The 20,935-nt window shown below is 42.0% G+C and overlaps 1 protein-coding gene, 1 long non-coding RNA gene and 1 pseudogene across 5 annotated transcripts; 1 reads left to right on the forward strand and 2 right to left on the reverse strand.

Annotated features, from left to right (window-relative positions):
• Positions 1–833: 833 nt before the first annotated feature.
• Positions 834–14,530, reverse strand: LOC120045000 (annotated as a pseudogene).
• LOC120045001 lies at positions 13,586–16,706 on the forward strand. Of its 4 annotated transcripts, none has more exons than XR_005476606.1 (5): positions 13,586–13,810; positions 15,196–15,254; positions 15,521–15,603; positions 15,856–15,909; positions 16,172–16,706. It is a non-coding gene; the product is annotated as an uncharacterized LOC120045001 (long non-coding RNA). The 4 variants fall into 4 exon arrangements; XR_005476607.1 differs by having other exon boundaries at positions 13,801–13,890; XR_005476605.1 differs by lacking the exon at positions 15,196–15,254.
• LOC120044994 (BRCA1-A complex subunit Abraxas 1) lies at positions 16,382–20,026 on the reverse strand. Its single transcript, XM_038989796.1, has 9 exons — positions 19,633–20,026; positions 19,382–19,472; positions 19,265–19,301; positions 19,055–19,121; positions 18,675–18,871; positions 17,570–17,689; positions 17,378–17,462; positions 17,156–17,264; positions 16,382–17,074 (listed from the first exon to the last, which is right to left on the reverse strand). Exons 1-9 carry the CDS (start codon positions 19,717–19,719, stop codon positions 16,653–16,655), a joined length of 1,215 nt encoding a protein of 404 aa, XP_038845724.1. The 5' UTR covers positions 19,720–20,026; the 3' UTR covers positions 16,382–16,652.
• Between the last annotated feature and the right edge of the window lie 909 nt (positions 20,027–20,935).

A 20,935-nucleotide genomic window follows, 5' to 3' on the forward strand; every position in this document is an offset into this window, starting at 1 on the left:
GTGCAAAGTGGCTGTTTTCCAACTGGCCTATTTAGCATTCTCTTTTCATTTTCAAAGTGTATGCAAATATTGATTACTGGAGGTGTACACCAGGAGAGAAAAACAACACCACCATGCAGTGACGCATCCTAGCCATGCCACACGCTCTGTGCATTGATTTTAGACAGGGTTTGAACCTGGTGTCTTGTAAATCAGAACATATTAACCTGCTAAGCCAAAGCCTAGGCAATTTAGCTTGGGGAGCCAATGAAATTTGTCTGATCTCAGGCAATTACATGTGCGTGTCATCGGAACCTGCAAGTAAGTAGGGGCGGTCTCAATACACTGTAGGCTGCCTACTTTCCTATAAGGGAGCACTATTAATGCCCCGGGTGAAGCGGATTAACTCTGTTGCATTCGTTTTAGAATCAAGATGCTTCCCAGACGTGGTGCCCCGCTTTAGCCAACGGCAGTCGGCTCAAAACAAAAGTGACGTAGGTTAAGCACGTGGAGTAATGAGTAGAATTCTGTGTTCACATGAAAAAGTGATTGCTTTTGTTAAAAAGCTTTTATCTTCATTTCCAATGAAAACTAGCACTAGAAGAACTCCCTATATGTCCGACTACTCACTGATCTTGGGTCAAGCACGTGGGAGCCTGTCGATAAATTATGGCAACGCTGTAATAGAATGTAATATTTCCCATCCCATCACTGGTGATCATTGATCACTGAGCTTGAATTCTTTCATGGTTTTGATGCACTGTTTCACATGAGCATCTTATTCATCTCTATGGGATGGAATTATTACTCTATTTTGAAGAAATCTACCACATTATCACAAAAAAATAGAGATTCACATTATGTTTTAATAGCACTCCGATAAACAATATGTTACACCAAACAATATTAACACACCAGGCCAAAAAAAAGTTATGTTTACTAAATAAATCCACCCCAGCAACATATTTACAAAGAGGGGAGATCAAGAGGCATCATTAACAAGTCATCCACCTCCTCCTGAAGTGCATCAGCTCTCATTCAGCAGCATCTGAAACAAAGGAAGACCACAAAAAAGGACAATGATTACAGAGTAAATGCTCAACACGTCTCATCACAATCCCATTTTCTACGATATTCAATGTTTTTATTTATTCTGTGTGGATTTAGGATGTAAACAGCGCAATTGTGTGTGTGTGTGCGTGCTAAGCATTTGACAACAGTCATACTTTTGCAGAAGCAACAATCTGATTGGCTTGTTTCTTGAAGAGGTTCTCCAAAGTCTTGACAAGCACGTTTGGGTCAGCATTGGCCAGATGAGCCAGTGTCTTATATCCAGCGTTGTACAGCTGCTTGGCTCTTCCCTGTCAAAAGCAGATAAAGGGTTACAGCATGCAAAAATACTACTGGAACAATGCCTGAATAACTTGGCTAGGACAATTGCTCTTATAACTGGATACCTAAGATGTGGATATGTTTTTGTGGGCCTTTTGTTGACAGGTAAGTAGGACATTGTCACCATTTTGAGGATGGTATAATGCCAATAAAATGAATAGAGATTTTTTTTTAAGTCTGACCTCCATGACTCCCGCTACCTCCATGAGAGGGATGAGCTCGGCCTGGACACAGTAGGTCAGCTCAGTCAGGAGAGCATTGAAGGGCCAGAACTCCTCCAGCTCCTGATAACAGAGAGGACACAGTGAGATCAGTGGTGTCAAAATGGAAGGCAAAGAGCAGACAAAACTTAAGAGCTATTCTTAGTACTGAGAAGTGTTTGCAGTAACCCCAAGCCCTGTTACACTGAAGTGAAATCTCAATGTTCTTATGATAATCATGCATACGATATGGATCCATTTTCAGAGTGCCTCTATGAAACACTGACACGAGGGACAAATATAGTTATATTTAGCTTGCCTGGTCCCAAATGACATATTAACTGAGTATACCAAACATCAGAATGGCGCCGGAGGGCAAGACTGCCGTTTTACAGGCTCCTAACCAATTGTGCTATTTTGCCTGTTTTTTCGTGTTGTTTGTAACTTATTTTGTATATAAATGTTTCTGCCACCGTCTCTTATGACCGAAAAGAGCTTCTGGATATCAGAACAGCGACTACTTGCATCGAACTGGAGAAAGATTTTTTCTTTAATGAGTCAGACGCGAAGGATTTACTGCTGATACCAGACCAGGCCCAAATTCATTGTTCGCAAAAAGAAGAGACGCCGATACAGGGGACGCAGATCCGGGTGCTTTGTGAGAATTTGGCGGCAAGTTGGTAATCCGCCTCTACCACCTGTCCTATTGGCCGCAGTGCAAATATTGGAGAATAAAATGGAGGAGCACCGTTCGAGACTATCCTACCAACAGGACATTTCACCGAGTTGTGGCTGAATGACGACGTAGATAATCTACAGTTGGATGGGTTTTCTGTGCATCGGCAAGACAGAACAGCTACCTTCGGTAAGACAAGGGGTGGTGGTCTGTCTATTTGTCAATAACAGTTGGTGCGCAAAATCTAATATTAAAAGAAGTCTCAAGGTTTTGCTTGCCTGAGGTAAGATTATCTCATGATAAGCTGTAGACCACACTAAATACCAAGAGAGTTCATCTAGATTTTTCGTAGCTGTCCATTTACCATCAAACCAATGCTGGCACTAAGACTGCATTCAACAAGATGCAAGCACGCCGACGAACCATCAAATAGGCAAAGCGTCAATACAGGACTAAGATTGAATCCTACAACACCGAGTCTGACGCTCATCGGATGTGGCAGGGCTTGCAAACTAAAAAAACTCAGCACTGTCAACTGTGTTTATTTTCAGCAAACTTAATGTGTAAATATTTGTATGAACATAACAAGATTCAACAACTGAGACATAAACTGAACAAGTTCCACAGACATGTGACTAACAGAAATGGATTAATGTGTCCCTGAACAAAGGGGGGGTCAAAATCAAAAGTAACACTCAGTATTGGTGTGGCCACCAGCTGCATTAAGTACTGCACCAGACTTGCCAGTTCTTGCTGTGAGATGTTACCCCACTCTTCCATCAAGGCACCTGCAAGTTCCCGGACATTTCTGGGGGGGGGAATGGCCCTAGCCCTTATCTTCCGATCCGAAAGGTCCCAGACGTGCTCAATGGGATTGAGATCCGGGCTCATCGCTGGCCATGGCAGGCCACTGACATTCCTGTCTTGCAGGAAATCACGCACAGGACGAGCAGTATGGCTGGTGGCATTGTCATGCTGGAGGGTCATGTCAGGATGAGGCTGCAGGAAGGGTACCACATGAGGGAGGAGGATGTCTTCCCTGTAACGCACTGTGTTGAGATTGCCTGCAATGACAACAAGCTCAGTCCGATGATGCTGTGACACACACCGCCCCAGACCATGACGGCCCTCCACCTCCAAATCGATCCCGCTCCAGAGTACAGGCCTCGGTATAACGCTCATTCCTTCGACGATAAACATGAATCCGACCATCACCCCTGGTGAGACAAAACCGTGACTCGTCAGTGAAGAGCACTTTTTGCCAGTCCTGTCTGGTCCAGCAACGGTGCGTTTGTGCCCATAGGCGACGTTGTTGCCGGGGATGTCTGGTGAGGACCTGCCTTACAACAGGCCTACAAGCCCTGAGTCCAGCCTCTCTCAGCCTATTGCAGACAGTCTGAGCACTGATGGAGGGATTGTGCGTTCCTGGTGTAACTCGGGCAGTTGTTGTTGCCATCATGTACCTGTCCCGCAGGTGTGATGTTCAGATGTACCAATCCTGTGCAGGTGTTGTTACACGTGGTCTGCCACTGCGAGGACAATCAGCTGTCCGTCCTGTCTACCTGTAGCGCTGTCTTAGGCGTCTCACAGTACGGACATTGCAATGTATTGCCCTGGCCATATCTGAAGTCCTCATGCCTCCTTGCAGCATGCCTAAGGCACGTTCACGTAGATGAGCAAGGATCTTTCTTTTGGTGTTTTTCAGAGTCAGTAGAAAGGCCTCTTTAGTGTCCTAAGTTTTCATAACTGTGACCTTAATTGCATACCGTCTGTAAGCTGTTAGTGTCTTAACGACAGTTCCACAGGTGCATGTTCATTAATTGTTTAAGGTTCATTGAACAAGATTTGGAAACAGTGTTTAAACCCTTTACAATGAACATATGTGAAGTTATTTGGATTTTTATGAATTATCATTGAAAGGCAGGGTCCTGAAAAAAGGGACGTTACTTTTTTTGCTGAGTTTATTACAGACTACAAAAGGAAGCCCAGCTGCGAGCTGCTCAGTGACACGAATCTACCAGACGAGCTAAATTGCTTCTATGCACGCTTCGATGCAAGCAAAACTGAAGCATGCATTAGAGCACCAGCTGTTCCGGACGAATGTGTGATCATGCTCTCCGTAGCTCATGTGAGTAAGACCTTTAAACAGGTCAACATTCACAAGGATGCAGGGCCAGACGGATTACCAGGACGTGTACCCAGTGCATGCGCTTACCAACTGTCAAGTGTTGTCACTGATATATTCAACCTGTCCCTGTCTGAGTCTGTTATACCTACAGTTGAAGTCGGAAGTTTACATACACCTTAGCCAAATACATTTAAACTTAGTTTTTCACAATTCCTGACCTTTAATCCTAGTAAAAATTCCCTGTCTTAGGTCAGTTAGGATCACCACTTTATTTTAAGAATGTGAAATGTCAGAATAATAGTAGAAAGCTTGAATTTCTTTCATCACATTCCCAGTGGGTCAGAAGTTTACATACACTCAATTAGTATTTGGTAGCATTGCCTTTAAATGATGACCTGTAAACCTTGGGAAATATTACACTATTGTTATAACAGTATTTAAGATATCGAATATTCTTACCTTCACATTCTGGCCAGCAGCCTTTCTAGCAATGAAACTCTCAGGCACTCCAACTGCTGCTCACTTTTTTTGCTCCGCAGCGGACAACATTGTGAACTGGAATTTATGAGCAAAAAAAAAAAAAACGATTTTACACAATAATTGTTATGCTAAATACTAGGGCTGTTACAATACCAGATATACAGCGGTGTCGTGGCAAGGAAACAAAACATGAAGCGGACCAAATTTCCTGAGGAAAACAGTCCTAATGTTGGAAACAAGCTGGCTTATGTTGTTGTCACCCAGAATCAAAAGTTTATTTTCCAAGCTATAGCGCACAAGATTTTACATACAGTAGGTTATTAAACCAACGAGTTTAGACTGCTTTGTGTTTTCCTTTGCGGTGGAAAATCAGGTATCGTAGTTTCGCCATACTGGTATCGTAAAAAGCCTACTAAATACTGCAGAAGAGAAACAATGACACAAAACAACATGTATTTCATTATTTCATAGATATTGTCAAACACAGCCAAAAATGCATAAAATAAAAAAAATGTATGAGGTATTTTACCTACCAATCTCCATCTAATGTAGAAAACCAAGAAGCACATTAAAAAAATATATACACTACTGTTGAAAAGTGTGGGGTCACTTAGAAATGTCCTCGTTTTGAAAGAAAAGCAAATATTTTGTCCATTATAATAACATCAAATTGATCAGAAATACAGTGTGGACATTGTTAATGTTGTAAATGACTATTGTAGCTGGAAACGGCTGATTTTTATGGAATATCTACATTGGCGTACAGAGGCCCATTATCAGCAACCATCACTCCTGTGTTCCAATGGCACGTTGTGTTAGCTAATCCAAGTGTATCATTTTAAAAGGCTAATTGATCATTAGAAAACCCTTTTGCAATTACTTTAGCACAGCTGAAAACGGTTGTTCTGATTAATTAAAGAAGCAATAAAACTGGCCTTCTTTAGACTAGTTGAGTATCTGGAGCATCAGCATTTGTGGGTTCGATTACAGGCTCAAAATGGCCAGAAACAAAGACCTTTCTTCTGAAACTCGTCAGTCTATTCTTGTTCTGAGCAATGAAGGCTATTCCATGTGAGAAATTGCCAAGAAACTTTAGATCTTGTACAACGCTGTGTACTACTCCCTTCACAGAACAGAGCAAACTGGCACTAACCAGAATAGAAAGAGGAGTGGGAGGCCCCGTTGCACAACTGAGCAAGAGGACAAGTACATTAGAGTGTCTAGTTTGAGAAACAGACGCCTCACAAGTCCTCAACTGGCAGCTTCATTAAATAGTACCCGCAAAACACCCGTCTCAACGTCAACAGTGTAGAGGCAACTCAGGGATGCTGGCCTTCTTGGCAGAGTTCCTCTGTCTAGTGTCTGTGTTCTTTTACCCATCTGAATCTTTTATTTTTATTGGCCAGTCTGAGATATGGCTTTTTCTTTGCAACTCAGCCTAGAAGGGCAGCATCCCGGAGTCGCCTCTTCACTGTTGACGTTGAGACTGGTGTTTTGCGGGTACTATTTAATGTACGAATATCCTACCAACGGGACATCAAAAACTGTAATATCCTATGTTTCACGGAATCGTGGCTGAATGACGACATGGATATTCAGCTAGCGGGATACACGCTGCACCGGCAAGATAGAACAGCACACTCCGGTAAGAGGGGGGGGCGGTCTGTGCATATTTGTAAACAACAGCTGGTGCATAAAATCTAAGGAAGTCTCTAGATTTTGCTCGCCTGAAGTAGAGTATATTGTGATAAATTGCAGGCCACACTACTTGCCTAGAGAGTTTTCAGCTATACTTTTCGTGGCTGTTTATTTACCACCACAGACAGATGCTGGCACTAAGACCACACTCAGTCAGCTGTATAAGGAAATAAGCTAACAGGAAACCACTCACCCAATGGCGGCACTCCTAGTGGCCGGAGACTTTAATGCAGGGAAACTTAAATCAGTTCTACCAAATTTCCATCAACATGTTAAATGTGCAACCAGAGGAAAAAAATTCTAGATCACCTGTACTCCACACACAGAGACGCGTACAAAGCTCTCCCTCGCCCTCCATTTGGTAAATCCGACAACAACTCTATCCTCCTGATTCCTGTTTACAAGCAAAAATTAAAGCAGGAAGCACCAGTGACTCGGTCTATAAAAAAGTGGTCAGATGAAGCAGATGCTAAACTACAGGACTGTTTTTTTATCACAGACTGGAACATGTTCCGGGATTCTTCTGATTAAAGAGTACACCACATCAGTCACTGGCTTTATCAATAAGTGCATTGAGGACGTCGTCCCCACAGTGACCGTACGTACATACCCCAACCAGAAGCCATGGATTACAGGCAACATTCGCACTGAGCTAAAGGGTAGAGCTGCCGCTTTCAAGGTGCGGGACTCTAACCCGGAAGCTTACAAGAAATCCTGCTATGCCCTGCGACGAACCATCAAACAGGCAAAGCGTCAATACAGGGCTAAGATTGAATCATACTACACCTGCTCCGACGCTCGTCTTATGTGGCAGGGCTTGCAAACTATTACAGACTACAAAGGGAAGCACAGCCGCGAGCTGCCTAGTGACACGAGCCTACCAGACGAGCTAAATCACATCTATGCTCGCTTTGAGGCAAGCAACACTGAGGCATGCATGAGAGCATCAGCTGTTCCAGGCGACCGTGTGATCACGCTCTCCGTAGCCGACGTGAGTAAGACCTTTAAACAGGTCAACATACACAAGGCTGCGGGGCCAGACAGATTACCAGGACGTGTGCTCCGGGCATATGCTGACCAACTGGCAGGTGTCTTCACTGACATTTTCAACATGTCCCTGATTAAGTCTGTAATACCAACATGTTTCAAGCAGACCACCATAGTCCCTGTGCCCAAGAACAAAGGCAACCTGCCTAAATGACTACAGACCCGTAGCACTCACATCTGTAGCCATGAAGTGCTTTGAAAGGTTGGTAATGGCTCACATCAACACTATTACTCCAGAAACCCTAGACCCACTCCAATTTGCATACCGCCCAAACAGATCCACAGATGATGCAATCTCTATTGCACTCCACACTGCCCTTTCCCACCTAGAAAAAAGAACACTTACGTGAGAATGCTATTCATTGACTGTTCATCATATGCATAGTCACTTTAACCATATCTACATACTACCTCAATCAGCCTGACTAACCGGTGTCTGTATGTAGCCTCGCTACTTTTATAGCCTCGCTACTGTCTTTTTACTGTTGTTTTATTTCTTTATCTACCTATTGTTCACCTAATACCTTTTTTGCACTATTGGTTAGAGCCTGTAAGTAAGCATTTCACTGTAAGGTCCTGTTGTACTCGGCACACGTGACCAATAAACTTTGATTTGATTTCTCACATGGAATAGCCTTCATTTCTAAGAACAAGAATAGACTGACAAGTTTCAGAAGAAAGTCCTTTGTTTCTGGCCATTTTGAGCCAGTAATCGAACCCACAAATGCTGACTCTCCAGATACTCAACTAGTCTAAAGAAGGCCAGTTTTATTTCTTCTTTAAAATCAGAACAACAGTTTTCAGCTGTGCTCACAATTGCAAAAGGGTTTTCTAATGATCAATTACCTTTAAAAATTATAAACTTGGATTAGCTAACACAATGTGCCATTGGAACACAGGAGTGATGGTTGCTGATAATGGACCTATGTAGATATTCCATAATCTGGAAATCTGCCGTTTCCAGCTTCAATAGTCATTTACAACATTAACAATGTCTACACTGTATTTCTGATACATTTTATGTTATTTTAATGGACCAAAAAAATGCTTTTCTTTCAAAAATAAGGACATTTCTAAGTGACCCACACTTTTGAACGGTAGTGTATATATTATTATAAATAAAGAATTAAGAAGCACATAAAGGCTCTAACCTGTCTGAAGTAGATCATCCAATCAGGCTTGCACTGGGAGACCATGTCATAGGGTGTTACCAGGTAGACCAGGTGGAGGAAACTATCCAGCATCAGGCTCTCCAGGCCTTTAGACAGGTCTCTATACAGGACCCCAGAGTAGGTCAGATCCACTGAGCCTGAGGAGGAGAGGGCAGACACACTTAAGACTGTAGGATTGATTCATAGAAAAAACATGTCTCTGTAACAGGATTGAAATGGATTCCTAAGCATGAAACACACCGAGAAGCTCACTGTCAATAGACTGGTGATAGGTACTTATCACACTGGGAGGCCGTTCCTTCTCTCGCTAAAACAAAAGCGGTACCTGCTGCTTGCCGAGTGAAGAAAATATAACTTCTACTTGTACAATCGCAATGCTCGTCAGTGGCCAACAACTTGACTTTGAGCTAAAACAACAGCATGAACCCCCACGTGTGGGAGCAAATAGCAGTGACAACAAAAAGGAAAAAGAGGGCATTTTCTCCATACATCCATGGATGAGCCAGTCACACTTCATATGCGATGTAGGCTATGGGATGGTAGCTAGCTAAATGCACAGACGCAATGCATGCAACACTAAATACTTCCTCCAAGCTAGCTAACCAATGTAGCTTGTATTGATATTATAATTATTTAAAAACAGCTGTGGCCATCTGGCTAGTATCAACAAGGGCTTTCTACAAAATAGCAAGATTAGCACAGCTAGCTAGCTAACAATGTCCTGGTATGGGAATAGAAATGGAATTAACACCAGCTCTGGAGTGTTTGAGAGTAGTTCACCTTTGTAAGTAGCTCTTCCTAGCTTGGTGACCTGCAGAGTCCTATCCTGTGGCTCTGTGGACACAGTGACAAGGCCTTTCTCTTTCAACAGCTCAACACACTCCTGTGTCACCTCCCACAGGCTCCTCTCCAAGCACACCTGTTTCTTCTGGACAGACAACAACATACCATCCATGGAGTCTATGACCTGCTCTAAGCTGTTCGTGATCTGAAGGGAGACAAAGAAAACAAACAGAAAAACCATATAATCAATTCATTAATTAAGACCAAGTTCTTTGCTAAAAAGACACATTTAAAAAGGAAACTGGATTTTTCTGGAATTCACTTATGGATATTCTTCAAGAAGTGCACACATTTAATCCAATGACTGATAGGATGAGACTCAGAACACCCTTTCCGTTATCATGCATTAGGTTGCTTTTACAGATCTCCATTGGTGCGGACACAAGCTTTTTGACCTGAAAATACAAAAAGGTGGACAGGAACAATGCATTAGATGAGTCTGTCAGAACGTGCAAACATAAGGACCTGATGTAGTACTACATGCACATGTTTACAGTTGTTGCTCTTTACCATGACTTTGTCCTTGTCCTGTAGGATGAGGATGCTCTCTCCGTGAGTGTCTATCCCGGCCCGTCTAGCCCTCCCCACCATCTGCTTGTACTGGCTCCTCTTCAGGAAGTCTACTGCCATGTATGGAGAACGCAGAATCACCCTGGTTCAAACACACAATGATGGATCCAATTAAGTCTATAAGAACTGTCATTATCTAACACAGAGATGCAACTTATGTTATGACATGTCGCATGTGAGAACAGCTGTTCCTAGTAGCCTTAGTAGCAATAAAGTAGTCTGAGACAGGTTAGCTTCTTTGCTTTGGCTTACCTCCGAGTAGGTAGGTTGATCCCTGCAGCCAGCGTGGAGGTGCAGGTGAGGAGACAGAGAACCCCAGCAGAGTAAGCCTCTTTCACCAGCTTCCTCTCCTCACTGGTCAACCCACTGTGGTGATAGGCCAGACCGTACGGCACTGTCTTCTTGAGCACCGGACACAGGGAGCCGTTCCCACTGCTCCTTAGCTCCCCCAGCAACACAGCCTTCTCTGCCTGCTTGCACTGGATAAAGTCCCTGGAGAATTGAAGAAGAAGTGGCATGTTGGATCAATCACAATCTACACAATCACAGCCACTGGACAGGCTTACCATTATTTGGAATACAGAGAGGAGGGATACAAAGATATGTCTCTTACTTTTTCAGGTATTTGCAGATCATCTCAGCCATGTTCTCACAATTTTTCTTGGTGGGACAGAAGACAATGCACGACTGGCTTGGAATGACCTCAGTTACCAAGGCAACAATATGATCCTGATCGATCTTCTGCATTGCACTGGAGTACTGGAAAACAGAAGGATTAGTCAGGTGTTAAGACTTCAAATACAATGTGTCAGCCTTCAACAGCCGACTGCCTGGTACTAGAGACAAGTATATATTTCATTACAAACCGGGTAGTTAGAGCCCTGAATGATGATTGGCTGAAAGCCGTGGTATATCAGACCGTATACAACGGGTAAGACAAAGCATTTATTTTTACTGCTCTAATTATGTTTGTAACCAGTTTATAATAGAAATAAGGCACCTCGGTGTTTGTGGTATATTACCAATATACCACGGCTAAGGGCTGTATCCAGGCACTCCGTGTCATAAGAACAGCCATTAGCCGTAGTATATTGGCCATATACCACACCCCCCTCAGGCCATATAAAATATGACTCTTCAAAATAAAATGGATGAACATACCTTAAAGTTTAGGAGCCGAGAGAACCTGAAGCAATCCTCCTCTTTTGGGTCCACCTCATATATGCTGTCCTTCAGTTTAACATACTCCTTCAGCTCGACCTGAAACATAAACACCATGGCTATCAGTGGCCTACAATCATAGAGACAAAGCAGTGCACAACCCGCAGTCTAACTTGTATCCATTTTAAGTAAGGTTTCAAAGAATATATATGTTGGTGATTTTCATGTTGCATGTAGACTCTCACAAACAAGAAGTAGGCATACCACAGAGGATAAAATGGCATTGCGTATATCAAGCCTATGGTTAGGAAATTACAAACCGGTCTGAAGTCATTAGTGTAGTTATCTGCGCTCAGAAACCCCTGAAGATCTTGGATATTGCCCAGAGTAGCACTCATTCCAATGATCTGAGTTGACCCTGTGTAAAGAGAAAATACATTTTTCAAAAGATCTCCAATCTCCATGAACATGATAAGAGTAAGAATAGCAGTCACAATTACTGCTGACATAGAGCACTTTGGCTAGTCATCTCAATGATAGCTCCTCTGCTACCATCACCCAACATGTGGAGCTAATAAAAACAGAAATAATTAGACACTACTGTACAATATAATTGATTGCATCAAATACACAATGCATCAGAGGATTCATTTTTTGTGTTTAGTGAGTGGCTATTCTATATTTGCCAATGATAATGTCTTAGATGTTTATGTAATAAGATATTTGCATACCTCGTCAACAACCACCAGCCCCACATTGTCCAGTCTGTTGGCCTCTATGAGGGAGTTGACCAGGCTGTGGGCCTTCTCAATGGTGGCGATGTACAGGGACCTCTTTCCCCTTCTCTTCACTGTAGGGAACCTGCCCTTACTGCCAGCATACTCCTCCACCATGAAGTCCAGCTCCAGGCCAAAACTGGCCAACCCTCGAACCTTGAAATGCATGCAATACAGCGCTCAGATTTTCCATTGACATGAGTTGTGACAATTTCCTAACCCAAATGTGACCTTGAATACTAAAATGTTGGATTATAATCCCTGTGTAGCTGGATGAAATGGGAATTATAGATAATTTGTAAACATAATATAATGACCACAATACCTTCTCCTGCACTAGAGATATGTATTGCAGAATGAAAATGGCATCCCTCTTTCTGCATAGAAGCTCTTTGAGGATGAGAATCTCAGCCACCAGAGTCTTCCCACCTCTGGTGGGCAGAGTAGATGAGGTTTCTCCTCTGCTGAACTGAGTCCAGGTTTAGACAGTTCTTCTGCCATTCTGAAATAGAAGAGAGCATTGATTATGATCCTCTGTAATATGAAGCAGGGCAAGAAATCCAATTACTCAAGACAACCACACACTTTTAAAACATGGTAAAATTGACACAGAACTATAGTGAGGACATGCAATTAGACAGGGAAAAGGGGTAGAAAGCTATTCACCATATAAATCTTTGATTCCTTTGAGATTACATATCAGCGCCTTCACTTTGGTGGGAAGACCGAAGAAAGGCCCAAGGTCCATTTTCTCCATGGAGCCAGATTCCATAGCCTGCATGGCAACACTGATCTCCTCTGTAACTACGGCCTCCTTCTGCATTGCAGTCCGTGAGACACTAGAAGGAGCTGCTGCATTAACCAGCATGGCTCTCTTCAGATGATCTGACATGCTCTTCCTCGCCTTGGGGACCACACCTGCATTGTGCCTCTCATTTCCATCTTCAGTGCTGACAGACTCAGGACGTCTCGTAGGCATGGACATTTTGTCCCCATCTGGACAGCAGATCCGCTCTGCTGTTTGGAGAGTCCTGTTGAAAGGCGAGCTGTGAGCTTTGCATGTCTCTGAAAAAGTCATTACTGAAGCACTTCAGGATTGAGTCTGTCATTGAGTCATCACGTGATTTTTTCAGATAGTTGTCAGTTGAAGACTTCAGTGAGGTGAAGTCAGGGTTCTCATGCTGCAGAACCACAGGGCATTGGGTAGCTGGTTGCATGGTCAATGTCATACCATCTCATGTTCTGCTCCTTTCTATCCAGCTTGGCCAGGAAAGAACTGTCACCCACAATGCTGTCATAGTCCCCAAATAAATCCTCAGTGTCACTACAGTACTGCAAAAGAAATGTAAAACTGTTAATACATGTGTAACGCATTACTAGACAATATATGATCAGACCACAAACAGTGTACTGTACGGTTGTTATGTTAGCTACCCACCTCACTGAACTTTGCATCCATAGATTGGTCCATAGCCCTGGGATGCTCCATTTCGCCTGTGCTGTTGTCAGGACATTGTCGTCCAGAAGCACTGGGTCTTTTCCTTACGGGCGTGAGATGACTTCTGAGCCCATCTCTGGACCTCTTCCTCGAGGACACTCGTTTTACTTTGATCTCGGCACTCATTGTCAAACCTGACTCTGTCTGACACCTAGCCTAAGCATACCAGTCATGTTGGCATGCTAGTTAAGTAAGTAACGTTGCATTCAATACAAGCATGGTGGCTGACAGGTTGAGCTCCCCAATTACTTGGTAAATTAGTCAACTTGGGTGAGTGAGTTAACAAACTAGCTTTAAAAAATGTTTTACTAGCCAACGTTGATTAACGTTAGATAACGAAATGTTAGCCAGAAAACTCTACGTCTTTCGTTACTTTACGTTAACTGAACGTAGCTAAATTAAATTGTTAGACATGGTTAAAGCTTAGCTTACTACCAAACGACTCAAAAAAGTACTGTATATACAGAGGAGAACTTATTTAAATTAGTTAAATGGCTACGGTACAGAGAATGCAATTTTAAACGGTTAGTGCTATCGGGGATCCTTGGGGCGTCCATACCCGATTTTTAAACCCTATTCTACCCCAACCCGAAACACTTACCTTAACCGTTTTAAATGTCAACTTCAATTGGGTGACGTTAGAGTTGGATCCGTTTAGATTTGTCTAATGCTTTACTAGTAAACATGAGTTTATTTAACGGATTAGCCCATCAGAGACGAGTAAATATATAAATCTAACTTCAAATTGAGTCCAGTGGAGTAAACAGACTGTATTTATTCCGACCTATTGACAATGATACAATTAGTTCATATTTGCAGTAACGTATTTTTATATTTTATATTCATTATATTTGTTATAAGGAATTATTAAGATGTGTTATATGGAAATTTAACAAACTATCACTTTGAAAATCCATTCATTTTGGGAAGAACTACTGATCATGCACCAACATTTAAACTTGAACATCATGTGACGTCAATGTTGTTTTCTTCACACAGCAGGTCAAAAATGCTCGCTGTCCGAAGCGTTCGATCTTTAATTAAACATTTCACGGGTTGGAGGCACATATAAGAATGCAGTTTTATTATTGTGTATACATTTCATTGCTAGGGATACAAGCACAATCATACTGACGTTTGTAATGATTAAGATAACCTAGTATTAGCTAGCCAAATGGCTAACCTCTAACTGTAGCTATGCCATCCATTGTTAGCTAACGTTAACTAGCCACATGTGTCCTATAAACTAGCTAACTATCCAGCATCCTACCCGTTCACTTACAGCTACATTAGGGTCGGACATAATTCCCGTGTAGATTAAGAAACCACAGAGCCAGTGCTGTAATATTTGGGATGAGACTATTCGGAGTACAACGCATTTGTCATCCCTGGATTGATGTACATTTCCGAACCATATATTTTGCCAGTTCCGCGGTGTCTTATTAATCTATACAGGAATGCTGTCCGACCCTATGTAAGCAAACGGGTCGGATCTGCTGGCCAATAAACTAGCTAGCTGGCCAGAGTAAACTCTATATTTGATGTAAGCTAATGTCCTCTTTACTTTTTTCGCAGAACAATGTCTCAGAAGTATCCCAGGCTCGTCTAATGTAGTCCAGAAGAAGGATGAAATTGTAAACGATTTAATATGCATATGTAACGTTACTATTAGCTAGCTATCCATCTAGTAAGAGTGCACAAAGAAAAACTATATGGATGGAATAATTGGGTTTCGGATGACATTTGAAAATGCAAATATAACTTGATTCTTATGTACTCTTAGTGCTCAAGGAGTGACATTCCACATGACGAACATTACTGTTTTAAACAGGATTTGATCTATGGCAACTACATTGTTGGATGGATTCACATAACTTTATGTACATGTTTATCTCCCCAGCCATTATGGATGGAGAATCCATATGAACAACCACAGAAGGGCTGCATTCTGTGACATCACAGTGGACTTCCAAGAATGTTCAGGTCTGTCAGACTACAGTACCTAATACTGTACTGATGAGCAGAGATGCAATTGAGCAATGTTTAATTATAAAATGCATACATTTCCTCCAAACTTCTTTCCAATAGCTGCTGTCCCTGTTTATAAACCGCCACACAGGAAGAATTTACAGTAGGCACGTAACATGTGAGAACTTGGTCAGATAAAGCTAAACATGTTCATATCACATCACCAGGCTGTCATGTCATATTAACAAGGTGTTTATTCCTTTCCAGGTCTGTGGTAAGAAACAGAGGGAGATTTCCAAAGCCATAAAGCTCATTCTATGGGTAAGTCATCAAATCACTAATTTTATTGACTGGTCTTGGGACAGAATATCATATGATCCAATACTCTTGGGTGAGCAGCATTAAGCCTTGAGGTTGCTCTGTGATAGTTTCTCTTTGTAAATGTCAAATGGACCATCTATCACAACTTACCAGAGGGTACTGATGACATTGTGTGCTACAGACCTGTCTATGGCTCAAAATGACCATGTTTTGATCATTTAGGCCTTTTTGTAATAAATACTGATAATATTTTCCTCCGCAGGATTCATGTCTGGACCCACATTATTAAAGATCCAAACACTTTCGACAACCAGCACTTGGAGTAACTGTCAGCCTGTATTGGGGAACTAGTGTAGGATAGATACTGTAATAATTGTATTAAAATAATTCTTAATGTGGAATATTGCTTGTTAATCTAGTCTTTGAGCTGCTATGCTTAGGTTGAGCCATGAAACCAATAATCGTAACTCACTACACGTGAAAATAATTTAATGCAATTATGTACAAGTTCAATAACAGCTTGAATATAAAAAAATTGTTGATAAACACTAAAGTTATTATAATCAAGAATTTGGACAGTCACTTCTAAATAAAACATGTTGCCCCTAAAAATAAGCTAAGTGAAGGCATCCCTGCAAACATATCAAGTTTTCAGTTATTGATAGAGGACTGTTACAGGGGAATGTCACAGAATTTCCTATAATCCATAAACAGTGACCATTCTTGAGTGGTCCATTGGGTCCTCAGAAGACCGGGGAGTTGGATACATCTAAATTATTTCCGTTCTGATTGGGTGGGATCAAATCCTCCTCGGTCTCTGACCCACTGACTGACAAAGACTCCTCAGTCTCCTCCAGCATGCCTTTCCTCCTCTTGGGCACCTCAGATGATTCACGAAGGGGACGTTTTCTCCAGGATGTACCTCCGCCTCTCCCAAGCCTCCCCTTCCTGGCTTTAGGGAGTGTATGACTCAGGATCAAAGGCAGTGTTGTGGCGATGTCTATGCCATGGTCAGTCCTGCAGCAGAACTCAGGCAATGGAAACCCCTGGAAGTTTAGAGCCTGCGTTTGGAGTAGAGATTCCCCAGGAAATAGTGTTTTGATGACCTCGCAGAGCAGCACATTCTCCTGGGGCTGTGCCGGGGTGGAGGCTCCATCTGCTGAGACTGGAAACAAACGTAAATAAAATGTTTAATACACACGAGAATAAATCAAGACTGATTTATCAATAGAAACAAAGGTTATACTTTCTCTCAGCTCTTGTTTCCCATCATTGACCATCCTTCTTAGATCAGAAACGTCTGCAAGCAGCTTCTCGACCAATCGTTCACTCTCCTCCACTTTCTTACATGCCATCTGTGAAAAGAAATAAACAAATCCCAGGTGACACCATGTTTACCAATGGTTGTACTGTACAGTCTTTTGTACATGTTTTTTTTTACATTTCTCTTGCCATCAATTCAACTTACCTTCAGTTCACCCTGCAAGGAGTTGTTCATGTCATTAATCTCATCCACCTCATGCAGAGATCCATCGGAGGAGAAGAATTTAGATCTACACAGGACAAAAAGTGTAAGACTAGTCATACAGGTACCAGACAAACACACATATTACATTTTTCAAAGTCAATAGTGCCCAGTGCTGAGGCCCAGTAGTAGTACCTGTGTTTCCTAACAGCATGGTTGTAGTTGACTGATGAACAAGATGCAGAGAGTCTCCAGTAGTCCTGCTCTTCCAACAAACCCAGGTTGCTGACCAGGACAGGAACACTGCAATACTGACTAATAATAATAACATTTAAAAAAGGGATTTCTTGAAAGGTGCTTTAAATCCAAGGACTGTACAGCAAGAGTAAAAAACAAAATCAAGGATAAAACTACAGTGTACAAGACATTAGGAATACCTGATGATGCCATTTTATTTGTATTTAACTAGGCAAGTAATTTAAGAACAAATTCTTATTTACAAGGAAGGCCAAACCCTCCCCTAACCCAGACGATGCTGGGCCAATTGTGCGCAGCCCTATGTGGCTCCCGATAACGGCCGGTTGTGACAGCCTGGGAACGAACCAGGGTCTGTAGTGATGCCTCTAGCACTGCTGTGCCACCCGGGAGGCCAATAGACTGACCAGGTGAAAGCCATGATCCGTTATTGATGGCACTTGTTAAATCCACTTCTATCAGTGTAGATGAAGGGGAGGAGACACATTAAAGATGGATTTTTTTTAGCCTTGAGACAATTGAGAAATGGATTGTGTATGTGTGCCATTCAGAGGGTGAATGGGCAAGACACAAGATTGAAGTGCCTTTGAACAGGGTATGGTAGTTGGTGCCAGTCGCAACAGTTTGAGTGTCAAGAACTGCAACACTGCTGGGTTTTCCACACAACAGTTTCCTGTGTGTATTAAGAATATTCCACCACCCAAAGGACATCCAGCCAACTATGTGAAGCATTGGAATCAACATGGGCCAGCATCTGTGGAACGCTTGACACCTTGTAGAGTCCATGCCCCGACTAATTGAGGTTGTTCCCGAGAGCAAAGGGGGTGCAACTCAATATTAGGAAGGTGTTCCAAATGTTTTGTACTCGGTGTAGAATACATTTTATTTTTTAAACTGCTTAAGCTAGAGCTGAGTAAGGGCTGAGCTAAGCAGAAAACCATACTGAACAGATCGGTTTTTAGTGAAGGCAGTGATAGACTACTCACAGTGCAACACAGTTTGATTCAAAACAGTGTGAAGGCCATCAAAATGTGAATGTACTGACCTGCCATGTGATCTGTAGACTGCATACTCCAGTTTGTGAGTGGAGCCTGATGTTGTGATCTCACTGGGTGTCAGTAGCAGAAAGATCAGCTCGTGATTGGAGAGTGCTCTCTTCAGGTTCTCGTGGACTACTTGCTCTCTGAAGGTAATTTGTTGATCTGTGTTTCTCCGCTGTTTATACCAACCAATCACATTCTCCTGGATAGGAAAGTCAAATAGAAGAAAGAGGGTGAATAAAAGTGTGCTTTGTTTGCTATCAAACAAGATAGGAAAGAAACGCAAACAACTTGCCTAATGGCACAGGTTCCTTTACTTCCTGGACTTAGTTGCAATACCACCATCTGTGACATCAATATTACCACGCTATCTTCTTCCACTTACCTCCTTATAGTTGGATAAAATGTGCCTTATTTCATCCTGGTTCACCTCCCCTATTCTATTATAGAAGCTAAGGGAGGTGGAGAGAAAAATAGATTTGTTTAAGTGACATGCTTCCAGAAATAATCTATGATAGTAAGTGATATACTGTTGAAATAGTTACACACACAGCTGAATCACAATTTAAAGAAACCTTTAGTCACTGCAGTTTACCTATTGAGCTTGCGACATGATATGTGTTTCTGAATGTCTGGAACAGAAAGCAGGATGAGACAGTCAGTACACACCAAGATTATATTATAAAATGTAGGTACACAGCTGATGACTCACTTATTGTATGCTCAAACTGTATGTTGTCGATTTGAGAGTCAGTGATGTTGCTTCGCTCTTCAGCTTTGGTCTCCCCGAGAATGAGACCTTCCTGCAAAATGTTATGAGGTAACGTTACATACATGTGTACGGTCAGTTTCATAAAATAACTAGTATCTGAATGAGTAAGCTATTTGGTCAGACCTATCTGTTGTGGTGTTAGCCAACTAGCTAACGTAGCTAGTTAGCTAGCGATCTAGCCAACTACTTACCACATCAGAATCACTGTTCAAGTGCTGAAACATCAATGAACCAAGAACAAATCCGGAGACGCGAATATAAGAGTTTGAATCCTCCATGCTTCTTTTTGTCAGAAAGACAACATCAAAAGTGTTACCACACAAACATAAGGAGTAACCCAGACACGTCACATGGGCTATAAAGCTGAAGCATCCGTTTAGAACGTTTTCTCGCCACCAAATATGGTAGTGAGAGGAAGTTCAGTCGCGGGTAGCGGGAGAGGATGTAACTAGGTGAAACTGGACTGACATTCTGCTAATTTTATCATCGATGAAACATCTGATCTCCAATACATTGTTCTGTTCCCAAAACGACAATATGTTACGAACACAGTGCACTAAGTTGAATAGACTTGACGCTTTGCCAAAGTTTTAAAAATGGCGTTGTTTAGAAGGAGTGCAATGTCGAATTGCGTTAATGCACACGCGCATTTCATAGAGAAGACGTTCCCTAACTGAAATATGCAAATATATGCCAATAGGATCTCGCTAGCTCGTGCTTAGCTTTGCCCACCTCCTTGCTTGTTCTGCCCACTATGCTTAATTTCCTTCCACTGTAAACGTCACAGATAAACTATCTCGGGTTAGTTATAAATATATTTGGTGTTACGATTGCGTAAAAACAGCGCTACCTGCAATGGCAGGCGCATCACTTTTTCTGCGCAGCTGAATATGCACGAAAGCTGAACTTTTTTCGAGCAACTCGCCAGTGCGGGGAGTGGTTTTATTATTTCCACTAGTTACCACAGCCATAAAGTCAAAATGGCTATATCGTAAAAATTCATGTAAAAAAATGCTTTTGGTCTTCATTTATGGTTAGGGTTAGGCATAAGGTTAGCTGTTTGGTTAATGTTAGAGTTCGGTTTAAAATCACTTTTTTAGGAAGATACAGTGGTGTAAATTACTTAAGTAAAAACACTTGAAAGTACTACCTAAGTCGTTTTTTTTTGTGTATCTGTACTTAAGTTTACTATTTATGTTTGACTACTTTTACTTTTACATTACTACATTCCTAAATACAAGTATGCAGTTTTTACTCCATACATTTTCCATTACACCCAAAAGTACATTTTGAATGCTTAGCAGGACAGGACAATTGTCTAATTCACACATGTATCAACAACCCTGGTCAACCCTACTGCCTCTGATCTGGCGGACTCACTAACACAAATGCTTAGATTGTAAATTATGTGTTGGAGAGTGCTCCTGGCTATCCGTAAATTTAAAAAAAAGAAAAAAAAGAAACGTATGCCATCTGGTTTGCTTTATATAAGGA

The sequence above is a fragment of the Salvelinus namaycush genome, chromosome 3 (genome assembly GCF_016432855.1).
Source record: "Salvelinus namaycush isolate Seneca chromosome 3, SaNama_1.0, whole genome shotgun sequence".
Classification (NCBI taxonomy): domain Eukaryota; kingdom Metazoa; phylum Chordata; class Actinopteri; order Salmoniformes; family Salmonidae; genus Salvelinus; species Salvelinus namaycush.